The sequence below is a fragment of the Podarcis melisellensis genome, assembly GCF_964234715.1.
Source record: "Podarcis melisellensis genome assembly, chromosome: 16".
Classification (NCBI taxonomy): Eukaryota; Metazoa; Chordata; class Lepidosauria; order Squamata; family Lacertidae; genus Podarcis; species Podarcis melisellensis.
In genome coordinates, this window is record NC_138533.1 from 8,520,124 (window position 1) to 8,535,825 (window position 15,702).

The 15,702-nt window shown below is 49.1% G+C and overlaps 2 protein-coding genes and 1 long non-coding RNA gene across 3 annotated transcripts in view; 2 read left to right on the forward strand and 1 right to left on the reverse strand.

Moving 5' to 3' along the window:
* Positions 1 to 5,265, forward strand: part of LOC309358687 (cocaine- and amphetamine-regulated transcript protein-like) — a 6,631-nt gene extending 1,366 nt beyond the window's left edge. The window contains exons 2-3 of the mRNA XM_081892075.1: positions 3,786 to 3,869; positions 4,982 to 5,265. Coding sequence (XP_081748201.1) covers positions 3,786 to 3,869; positions 4,982 to 5,089 — 192 coding nt within the window. The 3' untranslated portion in view covers positions 5,090 to 5,265. The remainder of the gene's footprint in view (positions 1 to 3,785; positions 3,870 to 4,981) is intronic.
* A 2,342-nt stretch (positions 5,266 to 7,607) lies between these two features.
* On the reverse strand, positions 7,608 to 14,105 carry JTB (jumping translocation breakpoint). The gene is made up of 5 exons (XM_081892038.1): positions 13,954 to 14,105; positions 12,249 to 12,289; positions 10,935 to 11,020; positions 9,874 to 9,953; positions 7,608 to 8,449 (listed from the first exon to the last, which is right to left on the reverse strand). The coding sequence occupies exons 1-5, from the start codon at positions 14,079 to 14,081 to the stop codon at positions 8,293 to 8,295; spliced, it is 492 nt and encodes a 163-aa protein (XP_081748164.1). The 5' UTR covers positions 14,082 to 14,105; the 3' UTR covers positions 7,608 to 8,292.
* LOC309358831 lies at positions 12,300 to 12,668 on the forward strand. The gene is made up of 2 exons (XR_014163651.1): positions 12,300 to 12,479; positions 12,537 to 12,668. It is a non-coding gene; the product is annotated as an uncharacterized lncRNA (long non-coding RNA).
* Positions 14,106 to 15,702: the final 1,597 nt, after the last annotated feature.

Consider the following 15,702-nt stretch of genomic DNA (forward strand, 5'->3'; position numbering starts at 1 on the left):
CCATGAGATGAGACCCTGTCTGGAATGGGCCAATAATAAGGCATGGTGACGACTGGAGTCTAGCCCCATATGGAGAGCCTTTCCAGCTGACCACTGTAGGAGGACAGGATACTGGGGTCGATGGACCTTAGTTCAGAATCACCAGGGTTTCTTCTTACACTCTAGCCTTGGGTCAGCGAATACCAGTCTACTGGGATGTGCAAGGGAGGAGAGGGTTATGTTCTTCATTTGCTCCAACTTCAGAGCTGCCGCCGCAACTCAGAATAAGACAGTGTGGTGTAGTGGTTAGAGTAGAGCTGGGAGATCAGGGTTCAAATCCCCTCTCAGCCATGAAGCTCGCTGGGCAACCCTGGAACAGTTGCTGCTCTGCTTCCCAGCCTCGCCTACCTCACAGGGTTGTTGTGTTGGGATTAAATGAGGAGGAAAATGTACACCACCTCAGGCAAGGTGGGGATATACAGTGGCGTAGTGTGGGTTGTCAGCACCTGGGGCAAGGCAAGTAATTTGCACCCCCTAACCCGTGGATTTGCGCCCCCTAACTTGTGGATTTGCGCCCCCTAACCCTAACCCCACCTCCAGATGTTGCGCCCAGTGCGGCCGGGCCCCCCTGCACCCCCCACGCTACGCCACTGGGGATATAAATGCAATCTAGCCATCAATCAGGAATTAGTCCAAGTCTTTAGGAGAGCGGGAGGACAAAGGAAGCCAGCAAGATCATCCAAGGGGCTGGGAGAATGAGAGAGCGCTTGCAAAGGGAAGTGTGTGGCTCTTTAGAACCAGATCAGAGCAAACACAACCAGGTTGCCACCTCCCATTCTCTGCTATCTTATCTGCAAGTGAGAACCAGGCTGACCTGAACTTGTAGGTTTGAGAGGGAAACAGAGCTGGCAACCAGGGATCCAGAGACATATTTTAGCATGTGATTTGGGGTGTTTATTCCGCCAGGAGATGAAACATGCTGGATCAGAAACTGCTTTTAGGATGTATCTATCTTAGACCAAGTTGGCCAGGCAGCCACAGGAGGCAGAGATAGAGCGTTGGGGAGAAGGGGGGGGGACTCTGCTGCCACTTGTACCACCAGGACCCATCACATGGAACCAATTGCATCATTCCTTGGATATGAGCCAAACAAAACCAGAAGATGTTCCCCACTTGCTGAGGAACAGAATTCTTTGCTAATATCCAGATCTGACACACTTAGTCTGTTAGATTCATCAATGTAAACATTTGCTATTGACTGGGGGTGGGGGGAGAGAACCCTGTTAAAATGTTAGAGAGAGAAGGAGAGAGAGAGGCGCAGAGAGGATCAGAGTTGGGAGAAGGTTCAAGGGTCATCTAGTCTGACCCCCCATGGACATCTGCAATAATTTTTCCAGGGAGGGGAGCATAAAAATTGGGGCAGGTGAGAAGTAAAATACTGAAATTGAGGAGCAGGCTATTTCCAAATTATTTTTCATGCAATTTGAACGTGTTGGTTCAGGTCCTATGTTCTGGGGAAACAAAACAAGTTTGCTCTAAACTAAGAAAGAGCCTTCCAAATATTTGAAGATGGTACTGGACCGTAATGAGAACAGAGGATGCTCCTTTATAGCAAGGAAGATCATTGGTCCATCTGGCTCAGTATTGCCTACACTGACTGGCAGGGTCACTCTAGGGTTTCAGGCCGGGTTCACTCCAAGCCCTGCCCAGAGATGATGGGATTGATCCTGGGACCTTCTGCATGCAAGATGCATGCTCTACCAATGAGCCACACCCTTTTCTCCAGTTGCCGCTTCTCTGGGCTATGTGCATCAAATGCCACAAACCTCTGGACATTCCCCATCTGACCAACATTCCATCCCTTCCAGAATTCTACTGCCTGCAGCAGCCAATCAGAAGCCTCCGAGAAGCCCTTCCCTATCAGACCAAAATTCCATCTAGCCTAGCATTCCGCTGCCACAGCAGCCAATCAGAAGCCTCTGAGCCCTTCTGCATCAGACCAACATTCCATCTAGCCCAGCATTCCGCTGCCACAGCAGCCAATCAGAAGCCTCTGAGCCCTTCCGCATCAGACCAACATTCCATTAAGCCCAGCATTCCGCTGCCACAGCAGCCAATCAAAAGCCTCTGAGCCCTTCCGCATCAGACCAACATTCCATCTAGCCCAGCATTCCGCTGCCACAGCAGCCAATCAGAAGCCTCTGAGCCCTTCCGCATCAGACCAACATTCCATTAAGCCCAGCATTCCGCTGCCACAGCAGCCAATCAGAAGCCTCCAAAAAGCCCGCAAGCAGGGCAATAAAGAAACCGACCTCTAGCTCTTGCCTCCCAGGAACTGGTATTCAGAAGGAGGTTCCATAGAGCTATTGTTCATGAGCAGTAGCCGTTGACAGGCAAATTCATGGATTATTCATTTCATTTTATTTTTCCATTTAAGTAAGCGGCCATCACAGCAGATGTTGTGACAGTGAGTGGAGTACAGTTATTATGCTCTGCAATGCTGACAGGGCAGGATTTTGGATAATAGGCGGATGGTACTTTCCCCACACTGGCGCCATCAGAGTGGGACTTCGGGGCAGAAGTCCAGGGCCCCACTCAGTGGACTGGGCAGCCAAGGTCCCCTGATACACCAGGCCTGGCTGAGCACATTTTGGAGGAGGTAATGTAATGCACATTACTATCTAAAGACCCCCCCAAGACCATTAAGTCCAGAGTATAACATTGCCTAACCACTGCTGATTCTACACTGTGTGAATAAAACATGCCCCGTGGCTCTCCGGAACAAACTGTATGTGTTTCCTTGCCTTTGGAATACACTGGTACCTCGGTTTTACATACGGTTCAGGTTACAGACTCCGCTAACCCAGAAATAGTACCTCAGGTTAAGAACTTTGCTTCAGGATGAGAACAGAAATTGTGCTCCAGCGGCGCAGCGGCAGCAGGAGGCCCCATTAGCTAAAGTGGTGCTTCAGGTTAAGAACAGTTTCAGGTTAAGAACGGACCTCCGGAACAAATTAAGTACTTAACCTGAGGTACCACTGTACCGGTACCGGTACTTCTTTTTTTTTTTCACTGCTAAGGAAACCAAGCCCATTAATTGCCTAAATATCTTATGATTAAGAGACCCCTAAATGGACAACAGAAAAAATGTTGGGGAAGATGCAAGTTCTTACTAGGTGGGATGAAGGCCAGGGTTAGGGATGTCGCTGGACTACAACTCCCATCATCCCTGATCCCTGGCTGTGCTAGTTGGGGCTGATGGGAGATAGAGTCTCAACAACGTACAGAAGGCATCCACTTGAGGACGAGATTCTTAAAAAATAAAATGCATAGAAATGGATCTCTGAAAGATCCAACCCTCCAGCGAAAAAAGGTAAGTGCATTTTTTCTTTCAAAAACCATCAAGTTTCTAGTCCTTAGGAAAAGGATGGGATAGCTCAAGTCCTCCAGACACTGTTGGCCATACACCAACACAGCGATTGGGGCCTACAAGACCTTAATGTGTGCTCATTACTTACAGCAGAAGTTGGGGAGCCTCTGGCAACTCCAGATGTCGCTGGACTCCACTTCCCATCAGCCCCAGCCAGCATGGCCGATGCTCAAGGATGATGGGGGTTGTAGTCCAATAACACCTGGAGGGCCACAGGTCCCCCACCGCACCCCTGCAATAGTGAGAGAGCCAAGAATAAAGTGGGTCACAATAGTGAGCCATAATAGCCGCCTCTGGCCTCTTATGGAAGCAGGAATCACGCCAGACGCTCTTCTCACACCTTAATAATTCCTCAACCTCTTCCTTTCCTCTCTAGCTGGATGAACTTCAGGAGGTGCTGGAGAAGCTGCAACATAAGAAGGTCTCCACTTGGGAGAAGAAATTCAACCAAGTTCCCAAGGTACCGGGTGCTGCCTGGATAGTTGCCGATAGATGCAGGGGATGAGGGCCAGGGAGGGAGGGATTGGTGCAAATGTGGGACCAGTATTGTCCCACTTCACACAGGCAAGGTTTCCCCCAAAGGATTCTGGGAACTGTAGTTTGTTAAGGGCCCTGAGGATTGTGGGGGGAAAACCTGTATCTCCCTCACAGAAATACAATTCCCAGAGTTCCCTGGGAAGAGGGATTAATAGCAAAACTGGTCCGCCCTTCACCCTTAACAGTGGTGCACCCCTTGTACAAAGACCCAGGGGATGCTGGTGCCCATTGGGCTTGATAGGGCGCGAAGCTGGGAGCCCAACAGCAGGTGGCGCCAGAGCAAATGGCTGACGGAACTAGAGCCAGCTTGGGCCAAGTAATCCTGGCTCTGCTCTTCTCCTCCTCCCTCGATAAAGGCAGCACAAAATAAATCACTGGGCAAAGTTTAAAGCAAGCTTCCTCAACTGTGGCCTTCCAGATGTTTTGAGACTACAATTCCCAGCATCCCTGACCACTGGTCCTGCTAGCTAGGGACCATGGGAGTTGCAGGCCAAAAACATCTGGAGGGCCGAGATTGAGGAAGCCTGGTTTAAAGAGTTATGGCTAGCTGGCTAAATTAGTCCTATTTGGGCCAGCGAGGAGACCAGGGGAGAATTAGCTGTGGGATCCCAGAGCGGGTAATCTTCATAAAAAGGGGAGGGGGAGGTAAGGAAGGGGAATAAAAGATCAGGCTAAGTTCAAATTGAAAGCCAGGCGGAATAGCTCTGTCTTACAGGCCCTGCGGAAGGACGTTAAACCCTGCAGGGCCCTGGTCTCATGGGACAGAGCATTCCACCAGGTCGGAGCCATCACTGAGAAGGCCCTCAATAGCGATGGGAATAGTTAAAACAGCTTCCGGTGAACTGTGGGGTGCTCAAATTAAATTCCAGTCGCTTGTCCTCATTGGTCCAGGAATGGTCAGGACATCTGGGAACTGTAGTTTGTTATGGGCACCGAGTTCTCAGGAGGAGAGCCCTGCTCTCCCACCCCAGAACTACAATTCGCAGAGTTCCCTGGGAAGAGGGATTGACTTTTTCAACCATCCTTTTCTCACAGTGTTCCTTCGGTGACCTGTGTGCCGTCAGGAAAGGCGCCCGGATCGGCAAGCTCTGCAACTGCCCCCGTGGATCAGCCTGCAATGCTTTCCTCCTCAAGTGCTTGTGAAATTATGGGATTTCGCGCCACACCTGTCCCTCCCCACCTGTGTCGGCGACTTCCCGCTTCCTGCCTCATTGCAACACACCAGCTCCATAAGGGGGCAGGTTGTGATCCGGGGAAGTGGGCAAGCTTCAACGGAACCCTGGAACCAGGCTGGGGAAGAAATAAAAGGGAGCTTCTGAGCATGTGCAAAGTGGTTTTTTTTTCTGGAAATCTATGGGTGGGTGCTAAAGGGAGGGGGCAATAATTCAGGTTAAAGGAGGTGGGTGACACAGCCTGAATGGCTGGAAGACCAGGAAAAGGGAAATCATATATTTAAAATACAAAACATTAAGATGTATACCAATAATAATAATAATAATAAATTATTTGTACCCCGCCCATCTGGCTGGGTTTCCCCAGACACTCTGGGCGGCTTCCACAAAGTTCAAAAATACACTAAGATGTCACACATTAAAAACTTCCCTAAACAGGGTTGCCTTAAGATGTCTTCTGAATGTCAGGTACAGTGGTGCCTCGCAAGACGAAATTAATCCGTTCCGTGAGGCTCTTCGTATAGCGGTTTTTTCGTCTTGCGAAGCAAGCCCATTGACAGCTTAGCGGATTAGCGCTACAGCTGTCAAGCGGCTTCCAGCGATCAGCTGTTAAGCGGCTTATCAGCGGAACAGCTGATGAGCGCTTAGCGGCTTAAAAAAAGGAAGAAAAAAGCGAAAAAAACCCGCAGGGGGATGCAAGATTTTTTTCGTCTTGCGAAGCAACCCCATAGGGGAATTCGTTTTACGAAGCGCCTCCAAAACGGAAAACCCTTTCGTCTAGCGGGTTTTTCGTCTTGTGAGGCGTTCGTCTTGCGGGGCACCACTGTAGTTGTTTATCTCTTTGACATCTGATGGGAGGGTGTTCCATAGGGTGGGCGCCACTACCAAGAAGGCCCTCTGCCTGGTTCCCATAGCTTTGCTTCTCGCAATGAGGGAACCGCCAGAAGGCCCTTGGTGCTGGACCTCAGTGTCCAGGCAGAACGATGGGGGTGGAGACTCTCCTTCAGGTATACTGGACCGAGGCCGTTTGGGGCTTGAAAGGTCAGCACCAACACTTTGAATTGTGCTCGGAAACATACTGGGAGCCAATGCAGGTCTTCTAAGACCGGTGTTATGTGGTCTCAGCGGCTGCCCCCAGTCACCAATCTAGCTGCCGCATTCTGGATTAGTTGTAGTTTCCGGGTCACCTTCAAAGGTAGCCCCACGTAAAGCGCATTGCAGTAGTCCAAGCGGGAGATAACCAAGGGATCCTGCCTGGCGCTGTGATTCTGGACAGCAGAGGTACATTTCTCCAGCCACAATGAACACGATGAACATTAGCGCAAGGAATGCACACCACATCAGTAGCAGCAGCAAAAAGGAAGAGGTGCTTCACAACCATTTCATGGTTTTATTAAATGCTAGACTGGCAGGTCTGTGTTGAGATGCCCTGGTCAGGCTTGCAGCTGCTAGCAAACCGTCCAGCCACCCTAATCTTGAAGGCTCACATCCCCTCAGTGCCCATGCACTTTCCCAGAAGAGGACTACTCAATTCCTGCCCTGTGTATTGGCTATTTCGTACCTTCTGGCTGGTCAGTGAAAGCAATAGGATGCTGTGCGTGACACAGAGGCCTTTGATTTCATCCAGTGGGGATCAGTAACCTCACAATGCAAACGACACTTGGGAGTTTGCTTCTAGCTACTCCCACCCGCCTTTGGGTTTCAAAGATTTGGGGCTCTTGTGCCATGAACTCCCAGTGGCCCCTCTTAACACAGAAGAACATAGGAAGCCACCTAATTTCGAGTCAGGCCATTGCTCCATCTAGCTCAGCTTTGTCTATACTGACAGGTAGAGACCCTCCAAGTCTCCCTCAGACCTACCTGGCAATGCCAGAGGGTGAATCCGAGAGCTTCTGCACTCAAAGACGAGTGTGCTGCCTGCAAATTTTCACACATTGCTTTTGATTTCACAGGTGTTCCACACACAAAAAAATCAGAAAGAGAGGTGGGCTTGAGGCACTGGGCTTTTTGTCACTCTTGCCCACTCACAAACCGCCCCGCCCCACGACAATGGAACGCCTAAATTCCCTGTCCTCTCAAGCCCAGAGCTCTGGGCATGGCCCACCCACCCAAAAAAGAATCCTGGGAACTGTAGTTTTTTTAAGGGTAATTCTGTGGTGGGTAAACTACATCTCCCAGGATGCTTTGGGGGAGCCCTGGGCATTAAATGTGTGGTGTGTATGCAGGCCAAGCTGACAAAATGCAAAAGTTGTGGCCAAACCCAAGGCATAGAGGTTTCACCAAGGTGCCCCATTCCACCCTTTACCATCTCTGCTCCCCAGTTTTTTTCCCAAATGCAGAATTTTGCCTGCTCTGGCCTCAGTTCCACCAAGCTAAACAGATCCAGTTCTGTCCCATTTGGCTTCTGCTGGGCCACACAAATCTGCCAGCACAGAAAAAGAAAAGAAAAATCTATTTGCCAGCACTGGTTACAAAGCAGAGCTCGCACGTTCGGAAAGCTTCATCGTGCTTTTAATCACATTGAGGTTTCTTACAGAGGAATCCTGTAGGGACGGCTGTTTAAAATAAGCCACAGTAAAGTTCTGGCGGCACCCCGCACCCCACCCCAGACAATACGCAGGACGGCTTTTTCAAAAAGCCAAAATAGAGCTACATTTTCCACACCCTCAAAATGAAAGGGCTTTGGAACTGCATGAATAAGGGCAGAGATCAGTCACTTTCCTTACAAGATTTAGAGATACTCGCTGGGGTTTCTGGTCTTTAATAAAACAGTGGTATGACTAGGGAGGTGCTGGGCTTGCTCCTTTGAATCCAACAGAGTCTAGAGAGGCCGAGGAGTTTGCAACAGATTGAGGCCACGCAGCAAACCAAGTCAGGATGCACCACAGACAATGTGGGGAGCGGGACTGTTCTTCGTACAAGTGCCCAGGGTGTACAAAGCAAGTTGCCCGTGTTTCAGTGCAACAGTTTCAGTCCAAGTGCCTTCAGGTCCAAGGTGTGGGAAGCAGCATTCCCCAGTGGCCAGAAGTGAAGGGGGGCAAATACTTTCCAATGAGGACGGGGTGCCCGTTCTCTCCTCCACACAGTCCAATGGAAGATTCGTTCCCACCGCTGCCCCCCAATCGCTGCCGCTAGGTTCTGTTCCGAAAAGAGCGGCGAGAGATCCCGGCGCCACTAGATGGATTCTATCTGCTTGCGCACTTTCTCCAAGGCTCTGCGGTCGAGCATGCGCTGCCGACATACCACCATCAGGGCGAAGACGGCCGCCACGCCAAGCATGGCGCCCTCGAACTTCCAGAAGATGCGAGCTTCCATCTCCATGGAACGGCAGCTGCAAGGAGAAGGCAAGGTGAGCGCGACCCTCTGCTGATGGAGACACAGAGGAGGGAGCATGCAGAAGGGAGTGGTGTGCGTTCCCATCCCAACATGCCCCACACGACACAACAGGTGTTGGTTAGGCCCTTCACCTGGAGTCGAAGCACAGAACGCATCAGAGAGGTGAGTTAAAACAGGCTGGCTGCTCCCTCTAGTGGCAAACTGAAGAGCCAAGTGCCGCGGCTATGTGACTAAAATTTGAAAGGGGCAGAGGGACTGAGAATAATAATAATAATAATTTATTATTTATACCCCGCCCACCTGGCTAGGTTTCTCCAGCCACTCTGGGCAGCTTCCAACAGAATATTAAAATACAATAACCTATTAAACATTAAAAGCTTCCCTAAACAGGGCTGCCTTCAGATGTCTTCTAAAAGTCTGGTAGTTGTTTTTCTCTTTGACATCTGATGGGAGGGCGTTCCACAGGACGAGTGCCACTACCGAGAAGGCCCTGTGCCTGGTTCCCTGTAACTTGGCTTCTTGCAGAGAGGGAACTGCCAGAAGGCCCTTGGCGCTGGACCTCAGTGTCTGGGCAGAACGATGGGGGTGGAGACGCTTCTTCAGGTATACTGGGCAGAGGCCGTTTAGGGCTTTAAAGGTCAGCACCAATAATTTGAATTGTGCTCAGAAACGTACTGAAACGAGATGAAAGCTAGCTCATGGAAACTCTGGCGTTTGCAGAAGAACAAATATTGGGTGGGATCTTCAGGGATTAGTTCCCCCTGCAAAACAAGCCTGCTCAGCGGCCATGGAATGCTGTCTGTCAGGAGGAACAGAAAACCAGCGGGAGGGTAGGAATGGGAGGGAGTATTCCTGACAGACGGGAGAGCTGGTTGGCTGTCACCAGGGCAGGGGTATTCAAAAAGAGAAGAGAAGAGAAACCTTCTTGCTTCTCAGCTTTCAGACTGCCATGATTTCCCCCCTTTAACCCAGAAGCTTACAGGGCCCTTCCTGCTTCAGAAGGAAGTTGTTAGCAGCACATCTGAGGGCCATCGAGTCCAACCCCCTGCAGTGTAGGAATCTCAGCTAAAGCATCCATGGCGGATCAGTTACAGTAGGGGCTGCAGGGCAGTGGAATTGCAGGTAAGAGATTTCAGGCAAGAGGCAAGATCAGAGACACATCCCAGCCAGGCACAGCCAAGGAGGCTATGAATCAGGGCTGGTGAGGTGTGTGGCCTGAAGAGAGCCTTAAGGGCCAGATAAGAAAGCTTTGGAGGGCCGCCTCTCACTGCCAGAGGCTCGCCTTCACCGCCTTCCTGTGCAACTGATCTTTGACATTAGTAAGCACCCCTTGCTCCAGCAGGGTCTGCTGCTGGCCACTGTCAGAGGCAGCACCCCAGGAGGCAAGGCACACTGCTCTTCTCCTCCCAGTGAGCTCACCTCTTGTATTCCCCCTTCTTGGAAGCGCTGCAGTTGATCTGCTCAATGAAGCCCGTCACGCTGCATTCTGGCATCGTTTTCTACAACCGAGAGCACATGTTTCATTAAATAACACAGCTGCCAAGCGCATGCGATTCAGTGCTTCAGAAAAGCTGTTGCAATAACCAACCGAGGAGCTGATCACTTCTGACCGGGGCATGGGGAACCCACCCCTTCCCCATTCTGGTTTAATAGAATATTGGCTTTGCATCACACAAAGGACCCGGGTTCAACCCGCAATGGCATCTCTGGGGCTGAAAGACAGCCCTGCCTGAATCCCTGGAGTGCTCCTGCCAGTCAGTTTGAAGGCAATAATGAGCTTGATGGACACTGGTCTGAGTCACCGTTAAGGCAGCTTCCTATTTAAGTTAGCCTTTTATTCAGAATCTTGAGGACTAGCATCTTTATTTTTAAAGGAATACAATATAGATCAGTGATAAAAGCATCTGGTTTGTATGCATAAGGTCCCAGGTTCAACCCCTGAGATCTGCCTGTAGGGCTAGGAAAGATTCTCCATCTGATACCCTGGAGAACCGTGACCTGTCAGTGTAAACCAGGGGTCAGCAACCTTTTTCAGCAGGGGAGCCTGTCCACCGTCCCTCAGACCATGTGGTGGGCTGGACTATATTTTGGGGGGAAATAATGAACGAATTCCTGTGCCCCACAAATAACTCAGAGATGCATTTTAAATAAAAGGACACATTCTATTCATGTAAAAACACGCTGATTCCCGGACTGTCCGAGGGCCAGATTTAGAAGGCGATTGGGCAACCCCGGGCCTTAGGTTGCCTACCCCTGGTGTAAACCATACTGAGCTCAGTACTGGCCTTGACATCATTCTACCTTCTGTGTTATTATTGTATTGAAGCTTCTGTGTCCATTATCTTATTTTACGCCACAGTGGATAAGATATGTTTGAAAGTGGGAACATCAATCTCTTTTGCACATATTTTAGCAAGCAGTTAAGGCGTTTCATTTTTACCCTTGCCCAACTTTTTGTTCCTGTTGGGAGGTTCACTTACCGCCTGGAAACTCTGGCAGGGAGCGCACTGCTGGGTCACCACGAAATCCTCGCTTTGCCAACACGGCGTGGCCCCAGGCAAACTGGCTGCAGGAAGCCAAAGAGCAGATCAGGAGTCAGCTTCAACAATACAGACACACACAGCTCTTTATGCAGCGCAGAGTTAAGCTACACAACTCATGCTTGCAAGCGGCGGCAGCGGGCACTAACTTGGATGGCTTTAAAAGAGGCTTAGGCAAATCCATGAAGGAAAATGCTATCAGTGTTTTTACTGGCTAGATAGGCCATTGGCCTGACCTGGCAGAACTGCTCTTAGTTTTCTCCCTCTATCATAACATTAGAACTCGTAGGCATCCAATAAAGCGGAACATTGGAAGATTCAGGCCTGATCCGCAGTGCACAGTTAACCTGCGGAACTCATTCCTGCAGGAAGCAGAGATAGCTGTTAATTTAGATGGCCTCAAAAAAGGATTAGACACATTCATGGAGCTGGACCATAAAGAAGGCTGATACCCAAAGAATTGATGCTTTTGAATTCTGGTGCTAGAGGAGACTCTTGAGAGTCCCATGGACTGCAAGAAGATCAAACCTCTCCATTCTGAAGGAAATCGGCCCTGAGTGCTCACTGGAAGGACAGATCCTGAAGCTGAGGCTCCAAGACTTTGGCCACCTCATGAGAAGAGAAGACTCCCTGGAAAAGACCCTGATGTTGGGAAAGATGGAGGGCACAAGGAGAAGGGAACGACAGAGGACGAGATGGTTTGACAGTGTTCTCGAAGCTACCAGCATGAGTTTGACCAAACTGTGGGAGGCAGTGGAAGACAGGAGTGCCTGGCGGGCTCTGATCAATAGGGTCACAAAGAGTCGGACACGACTAAACTACAACAACAAAGGCTATCAACGGCTACTAGTCACAATGGCAACGTTCTGCTTCTACTGTCAGAAGCGGCAATACTTTAGAGCATTATATGCTAGGAATTTTGAAGGTGGGCAGAGAACTATTGATGTCAGGCTTCCAAGACACCTGGTTGGCTACCGTAAGAACAGGATGGTGGACTAGATGGGCCAGTGGCCTGATCCAGCCATAGGGCTCTCCTTACATTCTGCTGAGCATCATACTCAAGGGTGTTTTGAGAAAATTAAGGGCCACACAGCCAGGGAAATGACACGCATTCAGATCTTTTTCAGCACCATTTTATGATACCTCTCCTGCCCTCCACTCCATCTCGGTTCTTCCAGACAAAAAAAAAAAACTAGAAAGCAAACTACAACACAATCTCAAATAGCCAAAACAGATACAATTATCCTCTCTCACCTGGGTTTTTCCCATCACTTTCCAAAGCCACTTCAGCCAACCTGCAAACAGGACAGAAAAAGAAGGAGAGAGAGAGAACATTGCAGAGAGATTAAAATGAGAGGTAATGGGGACAACAGGCTAATCTGTCACTTTAAAGACAATTGTGGGCAGTCCTGGTGGATAAAACCAAAAGCCTATCTAGTGCCGTTTCTCACAGTGACCAATCTGTTGCTCCAATGAAGTCCACAGGTAGGGCATAAAAGCCACAGCTCTCCCACAAGTTTGTCCCCATCATCTGATTAACAGAGTCAGCTCCAGTTAAATTGGTGGGAAAAATAATTAAAGATCACGTTGCAAGATACAAAGAAGAACAAATCTTGGTGAAGAAGAATCACACAGCTTCCGCAAAAGCACAAGGCTTGAGACTTTGTAGCTTAGGGGGTAAGGGGGGGAACCATTACTTTTTAAAGTGATATCTCACTGTTTTCAATGTATGGTGTGAACATGGTTCCAGGCAAATACATTTAGAGAATCCTTAGTGTTGGTTGCTGCCTTCAGTAATGCACCTAAGATAAAATATCTCGTCAGGTGCAGATGGTCATTTTCCTCTCGTTTTGTTTCTTAGACACGACTTGCAGCAGAGCATCAGACACTTAATCTTAATGTTGTAAGCCAAAAACGGCTTATCTTCTGAGTTAAAAGGGATCCCTGACCACTAGGTCCAGTCGCGGATGACTCTAGGGTTGCGGCGCTCAACTCGCTTTACTGGCCGAGGGAGCCGGCATACAGCTTCCGGGTCATGTGGCCAGCATGACTAAGCCGCTTCTGGCGAACCAGAGCAGCACACGGAAACGCCGTTTACCTTCCCGCCGGAGTGGTACCTATTTATCTACTTGCACTTTGACGTGCTTTTGAACTGCTAGGTTGGCAGGAGCAGGGACTGAGCAACGGGAGCTCACCCCGTCGCGGGGATTCTGATCGGCAAGCCATAGGCTCTGTGGTTTAACCCACAGCACCATCCACGTCCCATTATCTTCTGAGTTATGCCAATACAACTCGAGAGTCAAGAGGAGTTAGGAGTCCATTGTTGTTTACTGCAAAGCAATAGGTTACAGTCGAATCTTTTCGCAAAACTGCAACCCCGCCCCAGAGTCAGGGCGGTGGTATTTATAACATTTCAAACGGATGTCCAATCCTGCATTGCCAGGGATTGGACTAGAATGTGTTTCCCAACCTTGTGCCTCCAGCTGTTTTTGAACTACAATTCCCATCATCCCTGACCACTGGTCTTGCTAGCTAGGGATGATGGGAGTTGTAGGCCAAAAACATCTGGAGGCCCAAGGTTGGGAAACACTAGATGAATCCCTTCCAACTCTATAATTCTATTATTATTTGTTTACCAAATTCTTCTCCCAGAATTACATTTTCCAGAGCTCCCAAAGAAGAGAGAGCGCTTGCTAAACCACTCCGGGAATTGTAGCTGGGGGGGGGGGGGGAATAGGCGAGTCACCTAAGGGCTCTCAACACCCTTAGCAAACTACATCTCCCAGAATTCTTTGCGGGGAAGCCATATAAAATATAATGGTATAAAAGCGATTTAAAGGTACAGTGTGGACTCGCCCTTGCGGCGCTCAGGTGACCACCATTCACTTGGAAGCCCCACTTTCCCCTTCCCCAAAAATGCCCGAGGCCCTCCACCCACCCTTAGCCCCTCATAACTCACCCGGGGGCAGCAACGACGAAGCCCACAAGCGCAGCTATAGCCAGGCGCCATCTTGGCCCCATCATTGTTATGAGGCGGGGCTTCCTGGCACCTACTTCCGCCTCACTCATAACGCTCACGCGGGGCATTCTGGGAAGAAGGTTGTTGTTTGCCCCCTTACGCACGCACTGCGCACGCGCGGGCCGTTTCCGGGGAGGGGAGGAGTTCAGTTCTGCCTCAAAGAGGTTTCAGCCCAGTCTCTATGATGCCTTTATAGTGATTTCCGGTCCTCTGCCGCAGCTGGGAGGAGCCGCCATGTGCGGGGCAAAGAGTGGTTGTTGAGAGTTTGTAGGAAATTGTTAGGAAGTGAAATGATGAGAGCGACGAGGACGAGACACTTTCTTTTGCCACGGGGGGTTCAAATAATCAGGTCCTCTAACCTCGCGCCTAGGGAGCGTAAAAACTTTAGAACCTTTTTTAATGTATGTGTTATGTACTGAAGTTCTCACCCTGGGCCAGCAGGGGGATACTGTAGATAGTTATGCAAATGAAGGATCGAAAGTGACGTTCAATGATTGGATAGTTTTAGAAAGTTGTTACAGTAACGTTGTACTGGAGCTCTATATAAGCAGGCTGACTGATCCCTTCAGTTCAGTTCTGTTTCAGCTTACAAATAAAGAGCTGCTTTGGAAGAATTGCTGTGTCGTCTGATATGTTCACCCACAACTTAACAGTACGCAACCACAGCGGCTATAACTTTAATAGCAAAAAACTGGAATGGTGACTCAATCCCCACAAAAATTGACTGGCAAGGGAAGATGATAGAATATTTAGAACTTGCAAAAATAAATGGAAGAATAAGAGGGAAATCAAACCAGAAAGTGAGTAAGGATTGGATAATATTTAAAGAATATCTTAAAAAGTACTGTGACAATGCAAATCTCCTGACAGATTCAGACTGAATCTTGAATTACAAGGAAATTGTAAAAGCAAAAATTTCTCTTGATATGCAACAGGAAAAAACAACAAGAAGTGCGTATAGACCAACAATGCGTAAAAAGTACAATAAGGTGAATCGGAAGTCAGTGTGTGTAATGTTAAACGATATGTTGTTACCGTTAGTGTCTATGGTTTGTTTGTATTGCTTTTTGGTTTATGTTTTATGCAAATTGTTTTGCAATAAATGAATTAAACCAGGCATCCCAAACTCGGCCCTTCAGATGTTTTAGGACTTCTTCTTCTTCCTCTTTGGCGATCACTCATAGCTGAGTAAGATTGTCTTCCATGAACACGGTTTTAACAATGAGTCCGTAAGTGACTGTGGAGGCCAATTCTGGATCCACACATCCTTCCACAGTGGGGACATAGGTTTCCGGGTGTGAGTTGATCACAGTGTGGATTTGCCAAGCGTGCCTTCCTCCTAGCACATTTTGCCCTTGTGTCCTGAGTTCAAATGTCTTCAAAGCCCATGACACCTTTGGTAAAGGCTGTTCTCCAACTGGAGTGCTTGCAGGCCAGTGTTTCTCGGTTGTCAGTGTTTATACTACATTTTTAAGATTTGCCTTGAGACAGTCAACTTGGGACTACAACTTCCACCATCCCTAGCTAATAGGACCAGTGGTCAGGGATGATGGGAATTGTAGTCCCAAAAAACATCTGGAGGGCCGAGTTTGGGGGGTGCCTGAATTAAACAAACTCCTGCGAAGACCCAAATCTGCCTGCAGATCTGCAGGTGCGACCTTCTTGAAATGCCTCCTCCCGCGAGGGAGA

Coding starts and splice junctions, on each gene's coding strand:
- JTB (XM_081892038.1), bottom strand. CDS start 14,081: ATGCCCCGCGTGAGCGTTATGAGTGAGGCGGAAGTAGGTGCCAGGAAG. Junction 12,290..13,953: donor TTCGTCGTTGCTGCCCCCGG/GTGAGTTATGAG, acceptor TCCTGTTTGCAG/GTTGGCTGAAGTGGCTTTGG. Junction 9,954..10,934: donor CCTGCCAGAGTTTCCAGGCG/GTAAGTGAACCT, acceptor TCTCGGTTGTAG/AAAACGATGCCAGAATGCAG.